The sequence below is a fragment of the Linepithema humile genome, chromosome 1 (genome assembly GCF_040581485.1).
Source record: "Linepithema humile isolate Giens D197 chromosome 1, Lhum_UNIL_v1.0, whole genome shotgun sequence".
Lineage (NCBI taxonomy): Eukaryota > Metazoa > Arthropoda > Insecta > Hymenoptera > Formicidae > Linepithema > Linepithema humile.
The window spans coordinates 27,362,043-27,381,954 of record NC_090128.1 but is presented as its reverse complement, the minus strand read 5'-3'; the positions used below and the strand labels follow the sequence as shown (position 1 = coordinate 27,381,954).

The 19,912-nt window shown below is 34.4% G+C and overlaps 6 protein-coding genes across 11 annotated transcripts in view; 3 read left to right on the top strand and 3 right to left on the bottom strand.

The window, feature by feature from the left end:
* Positions 1 to 3,056, bottom strand: part of Myb (proto-oncogene like protein Myb) — a 29,852-nt gene extending 26,796 nt beyond the window's left edge. For 2 of the 4 annotated variants that reach the window (XM_012360947.2, XM_067348726.1), the window contains exons 1-2: positions 2,838 to 2,960; positions 1,406 to 1,767 (exon numbers count right to left, since the gene is read on the bottom strand). In XM_012360947.2, the coding sequence (XP_012216370.1) occupies positions 1,406 to 1,722 (317 nt within the window). In that variant the 5' untranslated portion in view covers positions 1,723 to 1,767; positions 2,838 to 2,960. Of the gene's footprint in view, positions 1 to 1,405; positions 1,768 to 2,576; positions 2,712 to 2,837 lie in introns of those variants that run through there. The other 2 variants (XM_012360946.2, XM_012360948.2) reach the window with 2 other exon arrangements.
* On the top strand, positions 1,960 to 3,580 carry LOC105668532 (Hus1-like checkpoint clamp component). Its single transcript, XM_012360963.2, has 3 exons — positions 1,960 to 2,550; positions 2,659 to 3,062; positions 3,144 to 3,580. The coding sequence occupies exons 1-3, from the start codon at positions 2,499 to 2,501 to the stop codon at positions 3,504 to 3,506; spliced, it is 819 nt and encodes a 272-aa protein (XP_012216386.1). The 5' UTR covers positions 1,960 to 2,498; the 3' UTR covers positions 3,507 to 3,580.
* On the bottom strand, positions 3,530 to 5,890 carry Nup62 (Nucleoporin 62kD). Its single transcript, XM_012360954.2, has 6 exons — positions 5,872 to 5,890; positions 5,698 to 5,802; positions 5,006 to 5,284; positions 4,544 to 4,907; positions 4,097 to 4,337; positions 3,530 to 4,021 (listed from the first exon to the last, which is right to left on the bottom strand). The coding sequence occupies exons 2-6, from the start codon at positions 5,750 to 5,752 to the stop codon at positions 3,659 to 3,661; spliced, it is 1,302 nt and encodes a 433-aa protein (XP_012216377.1). The 5' UTR covers positions 5,753 to 5,802; positions 5,872 to 5,890; the 3' UTR covers positions 3,530 to 3,658.
* A 105-nt stretch (positions 5,891 to 5,995) lies between these two features.
* On the top strand, positions 5,996 to 9,599 carry LOC105668527 (UDP-glucuronosyltransferase 2C1). The gene is made up of 6 exons (XM_012360953.2): positions 5,996 to 6,059; positions 6,285 to 6,716; positions 6,812 to 7,481; positions 7,617 to 7,962; positions 8,053 to 8,305; positions 8,809 to 9,599. The coding sequence occupies exons 3-6, from the start codon at positions 7,111 to 7,113 to the stop codon at positions 9,321 to 9,323; spliced, it is 1,485 nt and encodes a 494-aa protein (XP_012216376.1). The 5' UTR covers positions 5,996 to 6,059; positions 6,285 to 6,716; positions 6,812 to 7,110; the 3' UTR covers positions 9,324 to 9,599.
* The window catches only part of LOC105668529 (protein Wnt-4-like), a 42,395-nt gene continuing 31,838 nt past the window's right edge, over positions 9,356 to 19,912 (bottom strand). The window contains exons 3-7 of the mRNA XM_012360956.2: positions 19,252 to 19,375; positions 18,945 to 19,102; positions 12,941 to 13,118; positions 12,359 to 12,590; positions 9,356 to 12,134 (exon numbers count right to left, since the gene is read on the bottom strand). Of these exons, the coding sequence (XP_012216379.1) occupies positions 11,933 to 12,134; positions 12,359 to 12,590; positions 12,941 to 13,118; positions 18,945 to 19,102; positions 19,252 to 19,375 (894 nt within the window). The 3' untranslated portion in view covers positions 9,356 to 11,932. The remainder of the gene's footprint in view (positions 12,135 to 12,358; positions 12,591 to 12,940; positions 13,119 to 18,944; positions 19,103 to 19,251; positions 19,376 to 19,912) is intronic.
* Positions 12,987 to 19,912, top strand: part of LOC105668531 (protein amalgam-like) — a 63,684-nt gene continuing 56,758 nt past the window's right edge. Inside the window, exons 1-3 of one of the 3 annotated variants that reach the window (XM_012360961.2) lie at positions 12,987 to 13,127; positions 13,223 to 13,409; positions 14,867 to 14,977. In XM_012360961.2, the coding sequence (XP_012216384.1) occupies positions 14,953 to 14,977 (25 nt within the window). In that variant the 5' untranslated portion in view covers positions 12,987 to 13,127; positions 13,223 to 13,409; positions 14,867 to 14,952. Of the gene's footprint in view, positions 13,128 to 13,222; positions 13,410 to 14,013; positions 14,370 to 14,679; positions 14,978 to 19,912 lie in introns of those variants that run through there. The other 2 variants (XM_012360962.2, XM_012360960.2) reach the window with 2 other exon arrangements.

Sequence of the window (19,912 nt, the reverse complement as noted above, 5' to 3'; positions counted from 1 at the left end):
TAGACACGAAACCTGAATCTTCGAAGAAGCCTATCCTAAAGCAAAGTTACCTGTCTACGTCAAATCGTTGACTAATAAATAATTAGAAAACATTGGATTAAAGCAATGTTGCTGTCAAAACAATTATCAATAGTGCAGTTTCTTACGTCGAAAAATAGAAAGTCAAATAGTCAAAAATCATTTCTTTGCCACATTGTTAGATTCTTAACTTTTATATATTTCTATAAATTTTTAGTTAATTTCTATACAATAATTTGGATCAATATTTTGCAAAATTTGGATATCTTAATATGCGAAATTTATGTATTCATCATACGCTGTGATACTTGGAGATATCAAATATCTGAACGCAGAACAAAGTAATCTAAGAACTTTCATCGATTTTTTGAAATATCAACCTTTAAAGACCTCCCCGGTGTTTTCGTAAAATATTTCTTCCCAAAGGAGAAAGTTAAGACCTTTTTTGATAAGCGGGTTATCCTATACTTTTCTCGGTTACCGGATACAGGAACGAGAAAGACGAGATCGATGTGAACGATAAGTAACAAGTGTCACATCTTTTTATAATAAAAATTTATTTTTTAATAATGCATCAATTGTACGAAGCATGTTAATCCGAGTATGTACGCAATTTTTGACCAGATCAGATTCTTAATTTTACTTTATAAATAAAAACGTGAAAGCTTGTTTATCTTTGTATTTAAATACAAATATAAAAAAAAGACGTATGTACCAGAAATGTATATGTATATATATTCCGCAATATTGTATAAAAGTGAAAGAACTGATATAATCATACGACAAAGAAATAAGCTATTCGACCAGAGAACAAATGATACACAACACAACAATGATAATTGCATAGACAATCAATAATAGACCTCTGAAATATTGACAACACAGAGTTTATCTCCAAGCAGGAAATCGATTGTGTGTTATCCTTATAATTCTTTCTCTTTCACATATATATTTCTATATATGTAATTAATAATAAAATTATATCACGCCTAACATACCTGCATAATGCATGTAAAAAGGTTAAATGTACAAAAAGACACATCTCGCGACTTTTTTCAAAAAACAGCGTTAAATGATAACTCAAAATAAAACATTTCTCGTGATAGAGAAACATTGATATTTGTACGACACAAATTCTTGTGCCTCATTGCATTTTTTCCCGCCAAATCGTCCACTTTAGAAAAGACAAACAAGTGTAGGCTGCTCGCAGCAGCTACACTTTATATGCTTTCTGTATCTTTTCTCCTGTCACAACTTCAGATGTTGATTTATTTTTAAATGCAGAAAGTACATGGAAGAGAGTCGACAACGAGCAAATGTAACAAAACGACATGTATAGTCGAAAATGCGACTATTTTTTGTTCGTATACAGAAAATGTAGACTCACCTCTGGCCATCAGTAGACATACTGCTCATAGCTGCATCGTTGAGGGGTGAATATCTATGTCGGATACATAACTCGCGTGAGCTATGGGCGCTAAATGATTTAAACAATATGGCCGGTGTCACCCTTGATTGACAAGAACACGGATAGGCGATTCTCGTGCTGAGGAATTTTTTCGTCTCTTCGGACGCTGTCAAGCGTCGTCGATCCCACTCACTCGTGCACCACGAATTCGTCGATCGATTGCGTCCCGCGTCGAGCTTGACGGATTTGACAAGTGGGATCACAAATGTATCATTGCCCCCGATGCTGTGATCCATTTATCTCACAAGTAGCGTCGCGTAGGTGTCGCGTAGAATAACTTCCTACGCATACAAAAAACACTGTCGATAAATATTGTTCCCTATATTATCAATGATAAATAAATCAGAATTTTACATTATTGATAAAATAGTATCTTTTGACTTTTTCAATATTTTAATAATATTAAACTAATACTATAGACAAATAATATTGCATGCAGTATATTATAAACAGATAATTTTAAAAATGTTCTTCGATATCAATGACCTAATTTACATTATATAAGCTATCCTAACCACACATTTTATCCTACTAATTCATACGATATTTGTGCTATATATTGTTTATATTGTTAGATTATACCATTCAATCCAATTTAATACAAATATGATACGTCTATCAAAATGATTTGTGTAAATAAATACATTGGATATATATAAATGTGTTGTCGAAAACGTAAACTTGTTGCAATTCATATGAATCTGACTTCGTCTTATAACTGAAACAAATTAAGATGAAATATATATCTGTTTGTTTTAATCGCCTTTTCTTTACTTTTTATATCCTTGTAATAAAAGTAATATAGGTGTGTATGTTTAGTAGAGAAAAAGAGGAAAGAAGAGATTGAGATACTGAACTTTATGCCACTTGAAATTGTTGATATTGGTCGACATTCGATGATTTTGTCAGCGCCAATTTCATATTCTATCGATATTAATTTTTATTTGTAATAATATTAGCATATTAGAAATAATAAGTATATTACAATAATAAATATTTGATTTAATTAAAAATGAAGTTTAGATGCAGAATGGTGGACACAAATGTCATCCGGGATTTTACAAGTAAAATTAGAATTTTATATTCTAACCTTTTAAAAATAAATGTTGATCTTGATATTTCGTTCACTGCACTATTCATTTAGTTCCATTAAACATAATTTGTTATTTCAGATATTGTTAATACTATATCACGAATAGCGAAATATTGTGTTCTGCGATTGACACCAAATGAATTATGTTTCATTGTCGGTGACAAACGGACACCTATATTATGGGCTGTATTTTCTCAACAATATTTCTTCACAGAGTATATTATGGGTGGAGTATCAAAGGAAGAAAATGAAATTTACCTGGAATTTGATGCTTCAATGTTTGCTAGTAGTTTAAACGGCCTAAGAATGGCAAAAAATGTTAAAATTAAATTAACAAATAAGCGACAACCTTGCCTGACATTTGATGTTGATTTATCTTCGCTGTCCATCGACTCTCGACAATGTACACACGACGTGCCAGTGAAACTCATACCGCGCAAAGAATGGCCGGAACACAAAATGCCAGATATCTCAGAGTTTGATGTATGTATGACAATAATATATTTCATAAATGTGATATATCCAATGTAGTAATTATCTAATAAAACTAAAATATTATTTTAGATATCAATAGAAATGCCACAGCTAAAGCGTCTACGACACATTGTAGATAAAATAAAAAATATGAGTTCACAATTGATTATAACTGCCAATAAACGTGGTGAATTGACATTAAAGATTGAAATGGACTCTGCTACTGTAACTACTTACTTTAAAAACTTACAAGTTTTAGAAAACAGACAAGAAGAGGCTAGTGATATCTGTGCGACTGTAAGTATAAAGAAATTGGCAATGTTTTTGAATTGGGACATTCTCCTTCCAGACAGTGTTAAATGTAATATACTGCAAGAGGAGATGGTAAAATTAACTTTAGATGTGGGAGATTATATTAAGATACATTACTTTATACCAGCCATTATATCTTAAGTAATGAGAAAAACTCAATCATGTATATTATTTAAATACAAAATATATGTATATATTTTTCATTTTTCCATTCACACTTTCTACTTTTCATTAATCTTTAATTCTATGATACATTAAAAAAAATAATTCCTACAGTTTATGTATAAAATAATTCAATTATAAGCTAAATGTAAATTCTGTTCACTCTCTTGCCTAAAGCTTTGATGCATTTGATCGATTTGTTGTATTTTCTGGCTTAGTAAAGCCGTTTGTTGATCCAACCACTGTAGACTGTTCATGTGGGCATTCAAGATTTTTCCAATTTGAACGATAGGATCGCTAGAATCTTGAGCACGATTGGCTTCGTTCAAATGCTCTATTATTTCCTTCAAATCCTCTGACATGCGTTTTAATTGTGTATCGAGATTCTCTGACAAACGATACGTGTATTCTCGATCAGAATCCGAGACAGAAAGAGACGCTAACTCTTTTTCTAATGGTACTAGACATTCTTGTAATTCTTTTTGCTGCCCAACCTGAATAGTACAATTATGTAATTAAAAATTTATGTAATTATAATAATTTATCTATATGCTATCAATAAAACTTACGACATAATCCAGTTCCTGTTCTAATTGTTGTTGTTCAACTTTCACTCTTTCAACCTCTTGATTCAAAGTCACTATTTTCTCTCCGTTTGTTATCAACAATTTATCCCAAGCATTAACCTGTGTTGCTTGATTCACAAATACTTTCTCTTGTTCCTCCAATTCTAAGGTCCATTTATTAATCGATTCCTCCAATTGACAGAAATTAATAGCTCCTGATTGAATGCCAGTTGCAGAACTAACACTGCAATATGATAGCAAAAATTTCATAATTAAAAAATAATTGATAAATAATAAAAGTTGAAAATCTGATTAATTGTAGTTAGCACATTAAAAATAAAGAAAAAATTAAAAAATTGTTTTAAATTTGTATAATTAAATGTATTGTTACTTAAAAGTGTTAAAAACTATTGTTGCAAAAATTTTATGATTAAGTAAATTTTTACTTACGTGGTTGTGGTTTCTAATGAGGTATGAGTAGAGGGTGCTGCTAGACTTGTTGAAATAGTAGCTGAAGTTGTTTTGCTCAAAGGAAATCCTGTAGTAGTAGTCGTTGTTCCACCTCCAAAGCTAAATCCTCCCGCTGTAGTTGTTGGAAGAGCAAATCCTGTTGTTGCAGTTGTAGTAGTACCTGATTTTGATGCATCAAATGATAATCCTGGTGTCACAGATGTCTGAACAGTACTGCTTGGAAGATTAAAGCTTGGAACACTAACTGTTGAAGACGTTGTTGTTGCGATTGGGCTGCCGAGACCAAATCCAGTTCCAGGAGCCATAACATTAGGAGTACCAAAAGTCAAGCCAGTGGATCCTCCTTTTAAAGAGAATATATTTTATACGTGTTTATACGTAGTCGATATTTTTTTGCATCACAAAAAGTAAAGAAATTTTTTGTCAAAAAATAAGTTATACCTGTCATAGGTTTTGACATCCCAACGCCAAAACTAAAACCTGGTGTTGTGGTTGTTGCAAGAGAAAATCCTGTAGTTGTGGGTGTAGATACTTTTGTAGGATCAAAAGAGAGTCCCGAAGCTGTAGGCATAGGTGTTGTGCTGTTTGTCAGATTTGTAAAACTTGGCAGACTGGATGCTATAGATATCGATGTTGTTGTCGCTGTCATGCTACCGCCAAGACCAAATCCGGTTCCAGCAGCCATGGTGGTTGGAGTACCAAACGTCAAACCAGTAAGTCCTTACAGAGATATAAGTTATATTACTTTGTTAAAATATAATCAAGTTTCCAGTTTTTATTCATTAAGGTGATTAAATTATTAAAATATAAATAAAGACTAAAAAAGGCGATGTTGGCTAAATTCCAATTAATTTAACCGACAAAACTGCCAATAACAGAATTTTTAACTATATAATTTATTGTTCCTAATGAAAATACTATTTCCATGCATCGTGCAATGTAAGTAATTAAATAATATACATATATTAATTATCGATTAAGTTAATTAAATTAAATTAAATCAAGAAATAAACAAGTAATTCGATTTCGACGCAGAAAAAAAAACAAAAAAAAAACTCAACTCCCCAGAACAATTTCTTCTACATTAAAAGTGTGAAAAATGGAAATGTTTTATTTCTACTTTTCTGATGTACCTGTTGTAGATTTTGGCGTTCCAAAGGACAGTCCAGTATTTTGCGGAGTAGACATCGTGTACTCGAGGTTATTTCCTAGTTCCTACCTTACCAAGTATACCCAAGCTGTTATGGATGAACATAGAGATCAGTAAAGATGAGGCTATGAGCATAAATATATAAAGAGTGACATACCATATATTTCTTTGACTACGTAAGGAAAAGAACAGTGACCAATCCAACAATGACAAACTTTCCAACGGCCAATTCCATCGCGAGAAAATGCCACCATTTTTTGTCCTCACTGTTCTACTAAACAGGTATACATATATAACTAATCTATGGTATATATACCTGATCTATGGTAAATTACTAATTAGAAGGTAAGGCTCGCTTGATTTTTAAAAAGAGAAAGAGAATTGATATGAGCCATATCGTAGGTGCAATACGTAAACAAGTTATTCCTTATAATTAATTTTACGAATACGAATGCTATTTAAGATTCTTTTTAATTATCTGTAAATGATCAACAAACTATATGTATTATATTTGTCTATAATTGTCAATAATTAAAATGACACATGTGACTTGGACTTTGATGCGTGCAGACCTCCTCCGCTCTCCGGTGAGAGAGCCGGCACGATTTCGTCGGAACCAACTGGTCCAACCACGAAAGAGACGAAACCTGGAATCCCACGTATCGTCGCTACACACGCACGCGACGCCTCGCAGGCGTTCTGCGTTCAAATACGAACGATTTATTCATGCGCCGCGACGTGATGTGTTGTACACGTTGGCGTTAGAAAGATCTTGATTAGTGCTGAGTTAAAACCTTGATCAGATTTGATCACAACATCACTTAACTATATTAATATATTGAAGGAAATACTACAGGAAGATATCTGTGATAAATTTCAAACAAAAGTTTTCTAGATTCAAAATGCAGAAGCTTCAAAACTTACAAGATCATGCAATAATACATAAATTATAAAGACAAAAAGTAAACTCCAGCTTGGGTATTGAAATTCTGAAAAAGAATAGTAAGTGCTTTGTAATATTTGCTTGTCACTAATTGTTTGTCACTGTAAGTGACAGTAAGTGTTGTGTCACTGTGGATAACTCTTTTTTTTTTCAGGTTTTGTTCAGTTTACAAAGTGTTGGCATAAATGCAATAATTGTCTCAAGGAATTTACTGACAATATAAAAGTTTATTTACTGGTTAATGTGATACCAGTAATGTCTAATTCTAATTGCGGAAGCAAATACACTTCTATTTTTGCATGAATGATCATAATTGATTAAAAGTCAATATTGGAACAATTGATACTTTTATATCTACAAACTTAAAATTTAGATACTATTGATCTAAATTTTGTAAATTATATTTACTGGAGTAAATCAAGATTTTTGGCTGATATTTCAAACACAATCATAATGTTGGTACTAATCTGCTTGTATGTGTGCTCTTGTTTATTCCAATTTACAAGCAGCTCAATGCTAGCAGCACCTCCTCTGACGGCTTTAATAATTGCATTTGAAAATGTATACGATTTATCATTACTGGCCAATACCTTATCAGATCAGGGAATTGATGCGTCATTGATAGTACCAAGCTATGCTGCTAATGACATTTATAACAACTTAATTGACGTTGAAGTATTGCAATTAAATGTTAATACTGATAAATCAGTTGATAAGCTCAACATACGTGCAATGGAAGCATGTGATAGCCTCTTTAGAGACGAAGAGATATTGAAAAAAATACGGGAACTTCAACCTACATTTACCATATTTCCAATATTAAGGTACATAAATTTTCAGCTTATTATAACCATTAAAAATACAATTTATTAATTTAATAAAATATTAACATGTTACGTATACTTTTATATTTTATATATTATAGAAAAAAAATACATACATTTTTTCAATATTTTTAGACACGATGGCTGCTTACTTCCATTTGCGAAATACATTGAATCCATCCCTGTAATTTGGATAGGGAATCCGGATGAAGAACTATATGCATTTGAATGTACCGGAGTTGCTCTGCCTGTGCATAATGGTGGATTTTGGTCAAGATTTTCAACAAGTTTTTCAGGGAAATCCACATATTCTATTGCTAAAAATAATTATGTAACTCCGACTTTGCGATTAGCAGCTAAATATTTACTGAATGTTAATGTTGACTTGGAGCATCTTTATTCGGATATCCGTTTAGTGCTTTGGGGAGCTGATACAGTATTACGTTCCAATTTTGCATCTTTGACACAATTACTTGTGGAGGTAAAATATGCATTAAATTCATTATTTTTATATCACTTTATTTAAAAGTGTTAAAATCATAATTTAATATTGATAAAATTGCTTTTATAGATTGGCTGTCATCACTGCAGAGGCGCACATCCGTTATCGGGAGATTTGCATAAGCCATTGATCGAACATAGATTGGGTACTATTGTTGCTCTTTTAGACGAAAATTATGAGACGTTGATACGAGAATTGGCAAAGAAATTACCTCAAGGTAGAGAAGGTCAAGCTGTCGTGTGGAGGATTAATAAAAGCAATGTGAATGCTGCGCCAGAGAATCTTTTCATTCGTAGCAATGTCGACCGGCAAGACCTTATAGGTAAAATACACAAATTTATATATGTAAATAGTTATATATTCATACGGAAAAGAGAACAGTTTTAAAGTTTGAAGGAACAATGAATTAAAGTATAGATTTCTGTCTGTTCATGAAAATATTTAATTCTTTTGATTTTTTAATTATAATTTGCAATCTCAGAGATTTTCACGAAATTCAATTTCCAGTTTAATCAAACAATTTTTCCTTTGATTTATTGTCCTTCTGATATTAATATTTAATTCTGTCTGAATTATTTATAACGCTTTTAAAAATTGATGAAAGAGGATTTTTATTAAAGGATTTATTTCTCTAGTAACACATTTAACAATAAAAAGAGAAAAGCAATGAACCTATGCGTTATCTCCACTTTACTCACAGTAGAATACGTGCTTCGCGAATGCGCGTTCTCTAAAGCGCCATGAAATTGAATCGCTCGAGAAAGGATAATACAGCAATAATACGTGCGTTTTCTGTGATATAATACTATTATTCCATTGTTGTAGGTTACAGCCGAACCCGAGTGGTGTTGAGTCATTGTGTCGATACAGAGTTCCTAGAAGCCGCCTTTCACGGGACACCGATGATATGTCTGCCAAGGAACACACACGAGTCCCGCAATACCGCCCGCGCAATCGAGTTAGGCTTTGCGCGCTCCACGGACACTACAGGCAATGATATCTCGGCCGACGAGATAGCGAATATTGTGCACGAGATCCACGAGTCGATCGCTTATCGCGAGAGCGCGCGAAAGGTTTCCTTGGCAATGCGCGACAGATTGACCCCAGCTTCTGACAGGCTCATTTACTGGCTGGGTTACGTCGCAAGAACCAAAGATGACAACGAAAAGTTCCATATGGCGATGAGTCAGGCGAGGACTCTCACGGAAGACATTCAGTTCTTTATCGGTCTTCTTGTGGGTGTGATCTTGGGAATAGTTTGTACGAGCTGCGCAGTGGTTACACGGTATATCATGACAGCTAATAAGAGGCAAAGATCAAAGGGACGGTACACGCGTTGAGTGCTCAGATTGAGATTGAACTTGGACAGACATTTCTATGGACATTTCTGAATATGTATATTTATATAAATGCACGTAGAATACAGGTACGTACGAATACAAATGTTTTACGAACTAGGATTTATCTCATATTTAGCGAAGAGACGTTACTATCATTATTATTATTATTATTATTATGACATCTGCTCATAATTCGACTGAAGAAAACTACGAGTATAACGACGTGATGTATTCATCATCATCATCGTGAAGAAAATAAATTACAGTTTGTCAATACTGAGTTCTGTATGTCGTTGGCACGGGCATGTTCCCGCCTCGTGTTATACGTTAACGCTAAATCCTTACAATATACGGACGAATCGCGAATACCTACTACGCATTGCTTAAGGCCGTGTCCTACACGAATAAGCCATAATAAGATACGCAACCTCACAAAATAAGTAATGATTTATATTCACATGATATAAATATTCATTATAATGTGATCTCCCTTACCGTCGAAATTCGTTAAATAAGCGTCATCCACTAACTAGTCAGATTTCTAGAACAATTTCATATAATTCGTATATCCCTAAACATTTATCCGTAACTGAATAATACACCAATGTATGTGTAAAAGTACTGCTCCGAATAATCCTTTTCAATAATTCAGAAACCCCCAGCGAACTGTTCGAGAAGCTGCAGATTTCCGTTCGTAAGACATTGCATAGTATTTAATACCTATATATATAAAATAATAATATATATCTATAACTTCTGAAATAATGATTGCGCGATGCGTTATGCTACTACGACTCGTTCGGCCGAAGAAAATGCAAAATCTCGCGTAATAGCATTCCTTAGTGAGCGTAGTGCGGCTGATATGGGGTCGGGAAATTCGTAAATGACTAGAGTGCCGACTTAATTAGCGGCGGCATGCTACAAAGCGGTCATATATATTAAAAATATAAAACAGTGAGATAAAATCGCGGATTGATCAAGTATTTCGTGTGGAAAACTGTGGAGAACGCAATGCGATTAATTTCCTTAAACGAAGCGAATAAAAAACGCTTATGTATATACAACGATGATTACGGATGTAGAATCTAGAAAAACGATGAGATATTTACATTCATTGGCAGAATTGTTCCCGATTCGTGCGAGCCAAAACTCGAAACGCATTCGTCTCGCTCGGAGAGATCGTCTCGTCTCCTCGTGATTTCGTTCTTACGTGCCCGACATAGCGGCTGCTTCGGTATTTGAGCGAAGAGAATATTTTACAAGCCAGAGAGCATTGGTATACATTGTGAGATACCTACACACACCGTGAAGATTCTTATTTTGATATAAAATAGGACGCTCGCGTAATCGTACGCCCATCGTACGCAAGTATGCGAGAACGCGGGAAAAAAAAAATAATAGCCGCGCGTGGGCTATTCTATGTCTTGCTCCGCTTTATGTTCTCGTTCGCTCTTACCTTCATTTTCTCTTTCGCATTCATTCTCTTCCATTTTGTTTCTCTTGCTATCGCATGCAGAAATAGCAAATTGGCACATCGAGACGCGATGTCGAGCGTTGCAAGATGCGTAAATATATCACGGAGAGAAATCTAGATAAATTCTAGATAAATTCTTGACGAAGTTTTTTATCACTTGATTCTCGCCAAAAAGAATGCGCGTTAATTATACGAGAGAGATATATATATAAAAGAGATGTATAAAATAAATAAATATATATAACAGTCGCAGGAGAGAGAAAGAGAGAAAGAGAGAGAGAGAGAGAGAGAGAGAGAGAGAGAGAAAAATTAAAGACTGCATTGCTGTTCGCATCATTACCTACTCCAATCATCAGATCACACAAGTCTGATGATGCAAAGCGAGTATGCGTGGTATGTTAATGTGTCCCCAGAATATAAATCTCTCTTTTTGCGGTACGACGAGATAAAATTATGCGATTATATGTAAATGAAGATAACACATTGGCTTTCAATGCATTAATATTCGCTAAGTAATGTGGCACCTGACAGTCAGACCAAATGATAAGTCACGCAACAGCAACTTCGCAGACTATCGCTATATTAGCTACACGACGGTAATATTCAGATTCTTGCTGGAAGTTAGAACATCTCCATAGCACAGATAGAAACATATCCTAATTATTCCAGATTATTCTTGATTTATCGTATGAATAATAACGGAGCAGACGGTTGCTTTTATAGAATCGAAACCTATGTAAAAACACATATCACATACCAAATTATAATATACAATTCATTATTATTTATCATGGATCGCTTCACAATATGATGATATATTTGATGATCAATAGAAACAATGATTTTATTATTAAATGTAAAGATTATACTTATATATTTCGAAGCTTTCGCTTGGACTAAGAACAAGAGTGTTTGCTACATTTTATTCGTATGACTCAATGTTGCAGAAGAACAAAATTTACAACTTGCTACGACTGTCAAGTGGAAATTGCATCAACGTAATTTATCGTGTGTAGCCTCTCGCGGCGTTAATTGACGAGAATATACGACGCAAAGTGGCAACGAATAATTAATTTGAACTTAAAGAACGATGTGGGCGCGTTCCTATAGACAGGTCGAATCTCGAAATGCACGTCTAGTTACACACGTGTTCCTCTCGCGTGTGTCGGCACAAATCGCACTGCACGTGACAGCACCAAACGAATCGACACTTGCATTTCTCGGTGACATCTCGCACTCGTGTCTGGTAGCCGCGGCCGCAGCACAACAGCCGGCATCCGTCGAGACCAAGAGACGTCCGGTTGCATACTCTTCCTCGCGTACCGGGAATGCCAAGTCTACAAAGAAAACGAAATTATTATGCGAAATCGCATGAAAGTCGATTGTCAAAAATTTCCCACTTAGTTTCTTGGATAATAAATTTTTCTTTGGCACGTTGATAAAATTCGTGACAAAATAAGACAGGACTAATCTTTTTATAAAACTTTTTTAGTACGTTGTAATTATGGCTTTATACTCTTTATAAATTTATCAATAAATGTCACGATTCAGAATCACTTACGTAAGATTTCTTTCGCAATAATCGGGGCTGTCGTCGAAATAAACTAGATCCGTCTTGTTCGGTCGTTTAAGATCGGGACGTGCCGGTCTGAGCCTGGCCGGTCTTCTTGCACTACGTTGCGTCAATCTCACTTGAGCGGCACCCTCGTGTAAAGCTGCTAGAGCAACTCCGGCCATCCTGAATGCCGGAAGCTTTCTCCAGCATACACGCAAACTACATGAACCAGACATGCCTATTGCAATAAAAAAAGAAAAAAGAAATCAGTAGAACGCAAATGGATGCGTATGATTATTATGTAGAAATTTATGATTTATGTTTGAAGTTCATGTTTGCTGAAATAACCATCTGTTTGTAGCGATTATCGATTTTGAAGTTTACTTACTGACTTTTATATTTTCAATTTATTATATTTTATAAACTATTTTTATTGAGGAACAATCAATAAAAAATGATTTCAAATAGTATGGTCTAAAACACTTTATATAATTATCATTTTATTATGAATTTCAGATTTCATACGCATAATTCTGTTTGCTAAAACAACATTGGGCTATTAAGTGGTTAATAGTGGTTGCAGTTTACCATGACATTTGCATATACGTTGCATTCTAGAGCGAACGGCGCGTCTGCCAGCCTCGCTATCATGTTTCCTCATCAGCTGGCCAGCCAGTCCTTTTGGTCCGTTCAGAACGCCTTCCTTCACCGGTTCCTCCCCGCCATCGGACCATTCTCGCGAAAACTCTTCTCCAAAGTGTATATCCTGAAAAAAGTAATACTTGTATTACATTTTCCTAAACAATACAAAATTTTAAAACACATTAAAGCGGTTCAAAAATATTAAGACTTTTTTTCGGAATGTTTCAGATTTGTATGTTGCCTGAGTTTCATGGCTTCAGAGTCGCCAGAGATTAAGCAAATAGATCCTAAGCTTGCTGAGGATTTCGCGTAGAACATGATACTTAAGAACTCTCAGCTTTGAAACTGCTTTGAAGCAGCTTTAAGTACGATTCATGGTTACAAATATGGAGTACGCAGTAGAAGTTCTGTGCAGGTAGATATTTGAGTTAAGTAAACGCATATGATTAAAATGTGAATGATATAATTTCGTCTCATTTAGATAGATCCAAAGTAATTCATAATTTTTTAAATTTTGTTACGTAACAATTTGTATATTTATATTTTTATATTGTGAGATTATTATATTAGAGATTATTATATTCTCACACACATATCAATTCTTATATTTTATAGGTTACATATTTCAATATTTCAGGTATTACTCTTATATGTCTTTGCCGTTTTCAATTCTCGTCAACAAATTGAGATTATACCCCTTTTTGCTTTCGCTGTCAGATTCTGTTTAAATGTAATCCTTCCCTAAGTACCGTTACTATCCCTCCCCTGAACGACACCACACACGTCGACTTATCGATGACAGCTTGCTGTAGTCAAGTTGTCAAGAGCGAACGATCTCAGTATCTTGTCGGTGATAATAAATAAATAAGTTCTAAATTTTATAAATTTCAACTTGTACATTTTATAAATATATTAAACTTTTATATTTTATAAATTTAAACAATTGCTATGATTAGAGTTTGTTACAAATTTGATATTGTAATACTATTTTCAATTAATTTCTTCGGAAAAATTCACAAAAAATGAATTATTGCAATTAACTCACCTTTTGAACATGAATAAAAATATTTCAAATTTTACCGCGATTAGTTTGTGTCGCTTCCACAGTGACGCTGTGTCGCTCTTTGATAAATTTCAATAGATATTTCGAATTTCGCGGTCAGTCACGGAACGCGTCGCGACGGATCGTAAAGTTGCATACGGATCGTTCGCGTATTTTACGTGATTGTTACTATCTGCAAGCGAATCTAGTACGCAAATACTTATGGCGAGTGCCTCGTAAAGTGCCGCACGTTTATCGTAATCTCGCGTATAATCTTTCTGCCATATTTTATGCCGTTGAACTCAGCGAAAATGGGAGCACGATTATCGCTAGGTATACATATACATATCATTCGTCGTTTTGCAAATAGCTATACGCTTCATATAATAATTTATAATATCTACGAAAGTATTCTGAATTGTAGTCCTATATTCAATAATAATTCTGTTTGCTTAGCTGCATTTTCTGTTTCATGTTCTTCTCTTGTTCTCTTTTCAAAGGTTAACTGTGCACTCTTTTTGTGTAGAAGTGCAGTTAAAACAAAAAACTTTGATACTGCGATATGATTGGTTCGTTGCTTTGATCAAAAATCAGTTGCAAGATTGCGACTCTTGCAAATCATTTCGAGCATTTTAAATTGCAGTTAGTAACGCATCGCGACGGATTCGAGTCACTCGCTATTTCTCGGTTATTACTGTGTAAAAGCAAATCGGTTGTGTATAGATTTATCGCGAGTATCTCGCAAAGTGTCGGATGTTTGTCGTATAACTGGTCGTAACGTAGTAAACCTAGCATGCAATCACTATGAAACGCTAATATCATGATTTCAGTATCAACGATCACCATGTTTGTGTAGCGGAACGGGTGGAACACCTTATTTGACGTCATCATTTTCTCGCCAAAATGCAGCGAAAATATGACGAGAACACAATCATCACCAAGTATGTGTATATGTTTAAATCATAATTAGTATTTTTGAATTATCGTTTGCAATATTTTGTGTCCGATCCAATAATTTATCAATCAAATATCAAAATCAATATTTATAGCCGATGTAATAAGCAGTATACAATGATTTTTCACATTCTTATGTCTGAAATTATCTGAAAAATTATTAAATTCATATATCTGAGTTTTTATATCTAATTGTAAGAATAATACTTTCGCGAATTACAACTTTCTCATTTATTTTTCTCTTCGTTAACAAAATTTATAATTATTCTAATTAGCACAATTTATTAAATTCATGTTTTATATGACTAAATCAAAGCAGATATTGTAGCGTAGTGGTATTGCGATATTATCGATAATCGGTTAAAATTTTTCAATAATTTCCGAATCCCCGCGCCCCCACTTGACAGGTCTATATAGTTGGCCCCCCCCCCCCTAACGCAAATCGTAAAAACATTTATATATTCGGATTGTACATTGTTTGTACATGAATGTACTATGATTTTTATTGTTTGTACATTTTTCATTAATTTAAAAAAAAATTACAAAGTTTTCGTAACTGTGCCAATGATAGTTAGCCCCCCCTATGTCGCAATTACGTCACGTAAACTATAACTTATGAATTTATCGTGCTTAATCGTTTGTACGTCGTTTGTACATTATTAATAATCGGTTAAATTTATAATTCCAACATTTGTTTTTGTTTAAAATGCAAGATAAATAATTTTTATTTGAATATGGCGGGTACGGAGTACGGAGCGGGTGCGCATGCGTGTGCGTGCGTATGCGCGCCTGTGCGTGCATATGCGTGTATGTGCGTGCGTGTGTGTGCTGCATGTATCGTGTAGGTGTGTATGCGAGTGAGTGGTGGGTGTGTACGCGCGTGTGTATATACACACACAGCATATACCCACACATATGCACACATCCACTCAACCACACAGCATCACATTAGACGGCATTATATCACGGCTATGTCATCACAGCATAGCAAAAGTTAAAAGTTAAAGACTTTTAAAATATCTCTAGACGAAAAACTATTAATTTTTAAGCTTTGTTTCCATTGAGACTTTCGATCAGCATCAATAAATGATACTGCAATTTCGGCGAATTTAACCACTTTTCATAATGTTTGTGCGGGGTCCTTTTATAGAAATCTTTTAATTATGATTAAAAATTATTTGAATCAATTTTGAAAAGATAGATTTCCTCACAATGTTTTTAGTTCGTGCTTTACGAAACAAATAATTATCGCTAGCCAATCAAAATCTTTGTCGTTGCGACAAATGTAGACATCTCTAGTCAATGCTGTTCTATGTTTTTTTCACAATGTTTTGTTCATCTCCACTCTTTTAAGGTTCACAGTAGTCATATATGTAGTCATTTATGGCTTAGTTTACACCGATTGTTTAGTACGCGTACCAAATACTAAATCTGCTTCTCCGATAGGTATAAATCGTTTAGTGTAAAATCTACACCAATCAAAGAAGCTGATTTAGTACTTGGTACACGTACTAAACAATCGGTAAATATTCGCACATGATCCCCTTTTAATAAAATTAAGAATAAATTACATTGTCTTGTTGGCATTTGATTCTATTGATGTAAAATATTGTGATTTATCCATAACCGCTGTGGATAATATTTATATTATAGAATCGAATGGACAAGTATTTCTTGCAAAATAGGGTTGTTTATCAATTAAAATCGATTGATTGACGTTATAACCATTTTTTAAAAGCATTAATTTTTTAATATCTTTAATACGATTGTTACGATGACGAATATCTGGTTCAGATTTGTAATAATAACTACATCTTTTCTTTACATTTTCTTTCTCTTCACTTAATTTTTGATCACTGATTTGATTATTAATATTATTATATACAATTTCTTCAATGTTAGGAGATTTTAAGAAATTTCGACAGTTTTTCTGATTTTCTATACTCGATAATATTGATGCTGATCGAAAGTCTCAATAGGAACAAAGCTTAAAAATTAATAGTTTTTTGTCTAGAGATATTTTAAAAGTTTTTAACTTTTAACTTTTGCTATGCTGTGATGACATAGCCGTGATATAATGCCGTCTAATGTGATGCTGTGTGTGTGAGTGGGTGTGTGCGTATGTGTGGGTATATGCTGTGTGTGTGTATACACACGCACGTACACACCCACCACTCACTCGCTACACACCTACACGATACATGCAGCACACACACGCACGCACATACACGCATATGCACGCACAGGCGCGCATACGCACGCACACGCATGCGCACCCGCTCCGTACTCCGTACCCGCCATATTCAAATAAAAATTATTTATCTTGCGTTTTAAACAAAAACAAATGTTGGAATTATAAATTTAACCGATTATTAATAATGTACAAACGACGTACAAACGATTAAGCACGATAAATTTATAAGTTATAGTTTACGTAATGTAATTGCGACATAGGGGGGGGCTAACTATCATTGGCACAGTTACGAAAACTTTGTAATTTTTTTTTAAATTAACGAAAAATGTACAAACGATAAAAATCATAGTACATTCATGTACAAACAATGTACAATCCGAATATATAAATGTTTTTACGATTTGCGTTAGAGGGGGGGCCAACTATATAGACCTCCACTTGACAGTCATAAAAATCTACTCAAGATCGGTAACTTTAAATTAATGGTATCTTATCGATAATCCAGTTAAAGCCAAGGCTGTTCTGAGACTTGGCGAAAGCAGGCAAACATCATTACCTCTGAAATCTGTCGCCGGTTATCTGAGGCATTTGTCCACTGAACTCATCCTCGTTAGGATATATCTGACTTCCCGTGATTTTTACGTTTTTTCACACTAACTCTTGTGATTAAGAAGTTTTTAATTGTAATCTTCTTTTGGTACTTCCTTGATAAAGCTGATGTTAAGATTAAAAAAAAAATAATAATTTTCAGTTACAGGTTATTATTTCTCTTTTTAAATATCAGTTTTATCAAGAAAGCACTGAAAGAAGATTACAGTATATTCTCAACAAAAAATTATTATTATTATAAGTGTAAGGTTATTATTTTTAAGGCAGCTTGAAGAATTCCCAATTGAGAATATATTTTTAATAATCTGAAATGCTTTCATGGTAGATTGACATGCAATTTGCATAAATATATAAAGTAAAATGATATTAATTATCACATTAGTTTAACTAACGCAAATTTCGCAAACTAGCATAATCAAGTTTGACATTAATATCTTGTTTGATAAATTTAGATATGATTAGCTTTACATGAATTATTACTTCGGATGCATTATCGCGAATTCGTGAATACTTTGATCATGTGACAGGCGCGTATACGTAACCATCTCCGCACGTGTCACGCGTCTAACGTGTGTGTGCGAACTCGTTCCTCATGCCCAAGTAAGTTACGTGTACGGATTGCAGGGAGAGGGCCGGTGGGTTGTTGCAACTTAACAAGCTTAGCTTCCTTAATCCCCTTGTAAGCCGGCAATGTCTACAAGGGGTCAGCCGTTCGCATGAAACGCATCCGTTTACTACCAAGCTTTGTCTTCGGCTAGTTTAAAATTCTCGTCGAAAGACCTGTCGGTGTAAGATAATAGGCAGAAAGATATCCGAGAGTTATCGATGCGCGGGAGCTTAACTCTTTGCGATGCAATGTTGAATAGAGCATACATGATATCGATCACGTCGAAAGAATGACATAATGTTCAACTTTAATTTGTATGACTTAATATCGAATCACAAAGGATTAAAGCTTTTAAATGATAATATTTACAATATTTTATACGTAATTTTTTGGATATAACACTTATAATAATTAATGGAACGGGAAATTTGTAATATCTATAAAAAATATCGCGGATAACGGATGAACGATATAGATAGAGCAAACATAGATAAAAAAGTGCGTATGAAAAAATGTGCGAAAAGACATTTTTGCGGTCACTCACCTCGCTGCATCCGCCCCACTGCCATTTGTTCGGATGTCGCGTTCTCACCCGATTGTCGCAGGAGCAATCGGTGAGTTCGCCTCTGGAACAAGCCCTCGTGACACTGTAAGCGACTCCAGCTGCTGATATGGCATATATGAACGCGGCCTCTCGACTATCTGCGAAACGTAGGCATTTTTTTGTTACGCTACAAAACCAACCACTCGTGGTACTTGATGTTACAAGTACGAGCGGTGCGCGAGTAACTCTCAGAAGCAATACATCGGCACGGTCGTACCGCGTCAAGCATCGAACCGTAAGCACTTACTGACTAACATGACGCCGCCGAACACGTTCTCGGGATTTTCCGGGCTGACGGAACAGTTCCATCTCGCTGATCTAAACTGGTGCTGACATTCCTCTATAGCGAGCCTAGCACCCGCGCTGACTGCCTGCAAGTAAGACGGTGAAAGCTAAGAATCAAAAGAAATGCCGCTTTTGGATGTTCGAACGATATTCCTTCGTATATAGAACAAGCCAATGTTAAACATTTTATTTTCGACACATTTTCTAGTGTATATTAAAAATTAACTCAAATTTCATATTGATAGAATAAAAAATCTATCGATAGTTAACGTTGAGATAAAAATAACTTTTGCAAATAAAAAGAGAATGTCACTGAAAAATTTTGGAGTAAAAACGAAATGTCAGAGAATTTAGAAATTTATTATTAGCATTGCTTAATTAATACGCTACGTTTAAGAAATATTGGCCAATTTTTTTATTAATGATTTACCAATCAAATTTTTTTAATTTAAGAGCAGTATTACTACTGCAAGATTATTGGCAATATCTGACTATTGTGCAATTAACATATAAATTCTCGGTTAGCAATTTTGCAGTACGCACGTCATGCGAAAACATGCATAGAAGACATATTTTAATACCACACGGCGGCGGACATTCCGTACATCGTTGAAAAGCATTTA

Bases quoted from the DNA above. Each gene is read 5' to 3' on its own strand.
- LOC105668527 (XM_012360953.2), top strand. From the start codon at position 7,111: ATGTTGGTACTAATCTGCTTGTATGTGTGCTCTTGTTTATTCCAATTT. The intron at 7,482-7,616 runs GTACATAAATTT...CAATATTTTTAG, and splicing joins ACCATATTTCCAATATTAAG to ACACGATGGCTGCTTACTTC. The intron at 7,963-8,052 runs GTAAAATATGCA...TTGCTTTTATAG, and splicing joins TGACACAATTACTTGTGGAG to ATTGGCTGTCATCACTGCAG.
- Nup62 (XM_012360954.2), bottom strand. From the start codon at position 5,752: ATGTCTACTCCGCAAAATACTGGACTGTCCTTTGGAACGCCAAAATCT. The intron at 4,908-5,005 runs GTATAACTTATT...TCTCTTTAAAAG, and splicing joins GATGTCAAAACCTATGACAG to GAGGATCCACTGGCTTGACT. The intron at 4,338-4,543 runs GTAAGTAAAAAT...ATCATATTGCAG, and splicing joins TCATTAGAAACCACAACCAC to TGTTAGTTCTGCAACTGGCA.
- LOC105668532 (XM_012360963.2), top strand. From the start codon at position 2,499: ATGAAGTTTAGATGCAGAATGGTGGACACAAATGTCATCCGGGATTTT. The intron at 2,551-2,658 runs GTAAAATTAGAA...TTGTTATTTCAG, and splicing joins TGTCATCCGGGATTTTACAA to ATATTGTTAATACTATATCA. The intron at 3,063-3,143 runs GTATGTATGACA...ATATTATTTTAG, and splicing joins CAGATATCTCAGAGTTTGAT to ATATCAATAGAAATGCCACA.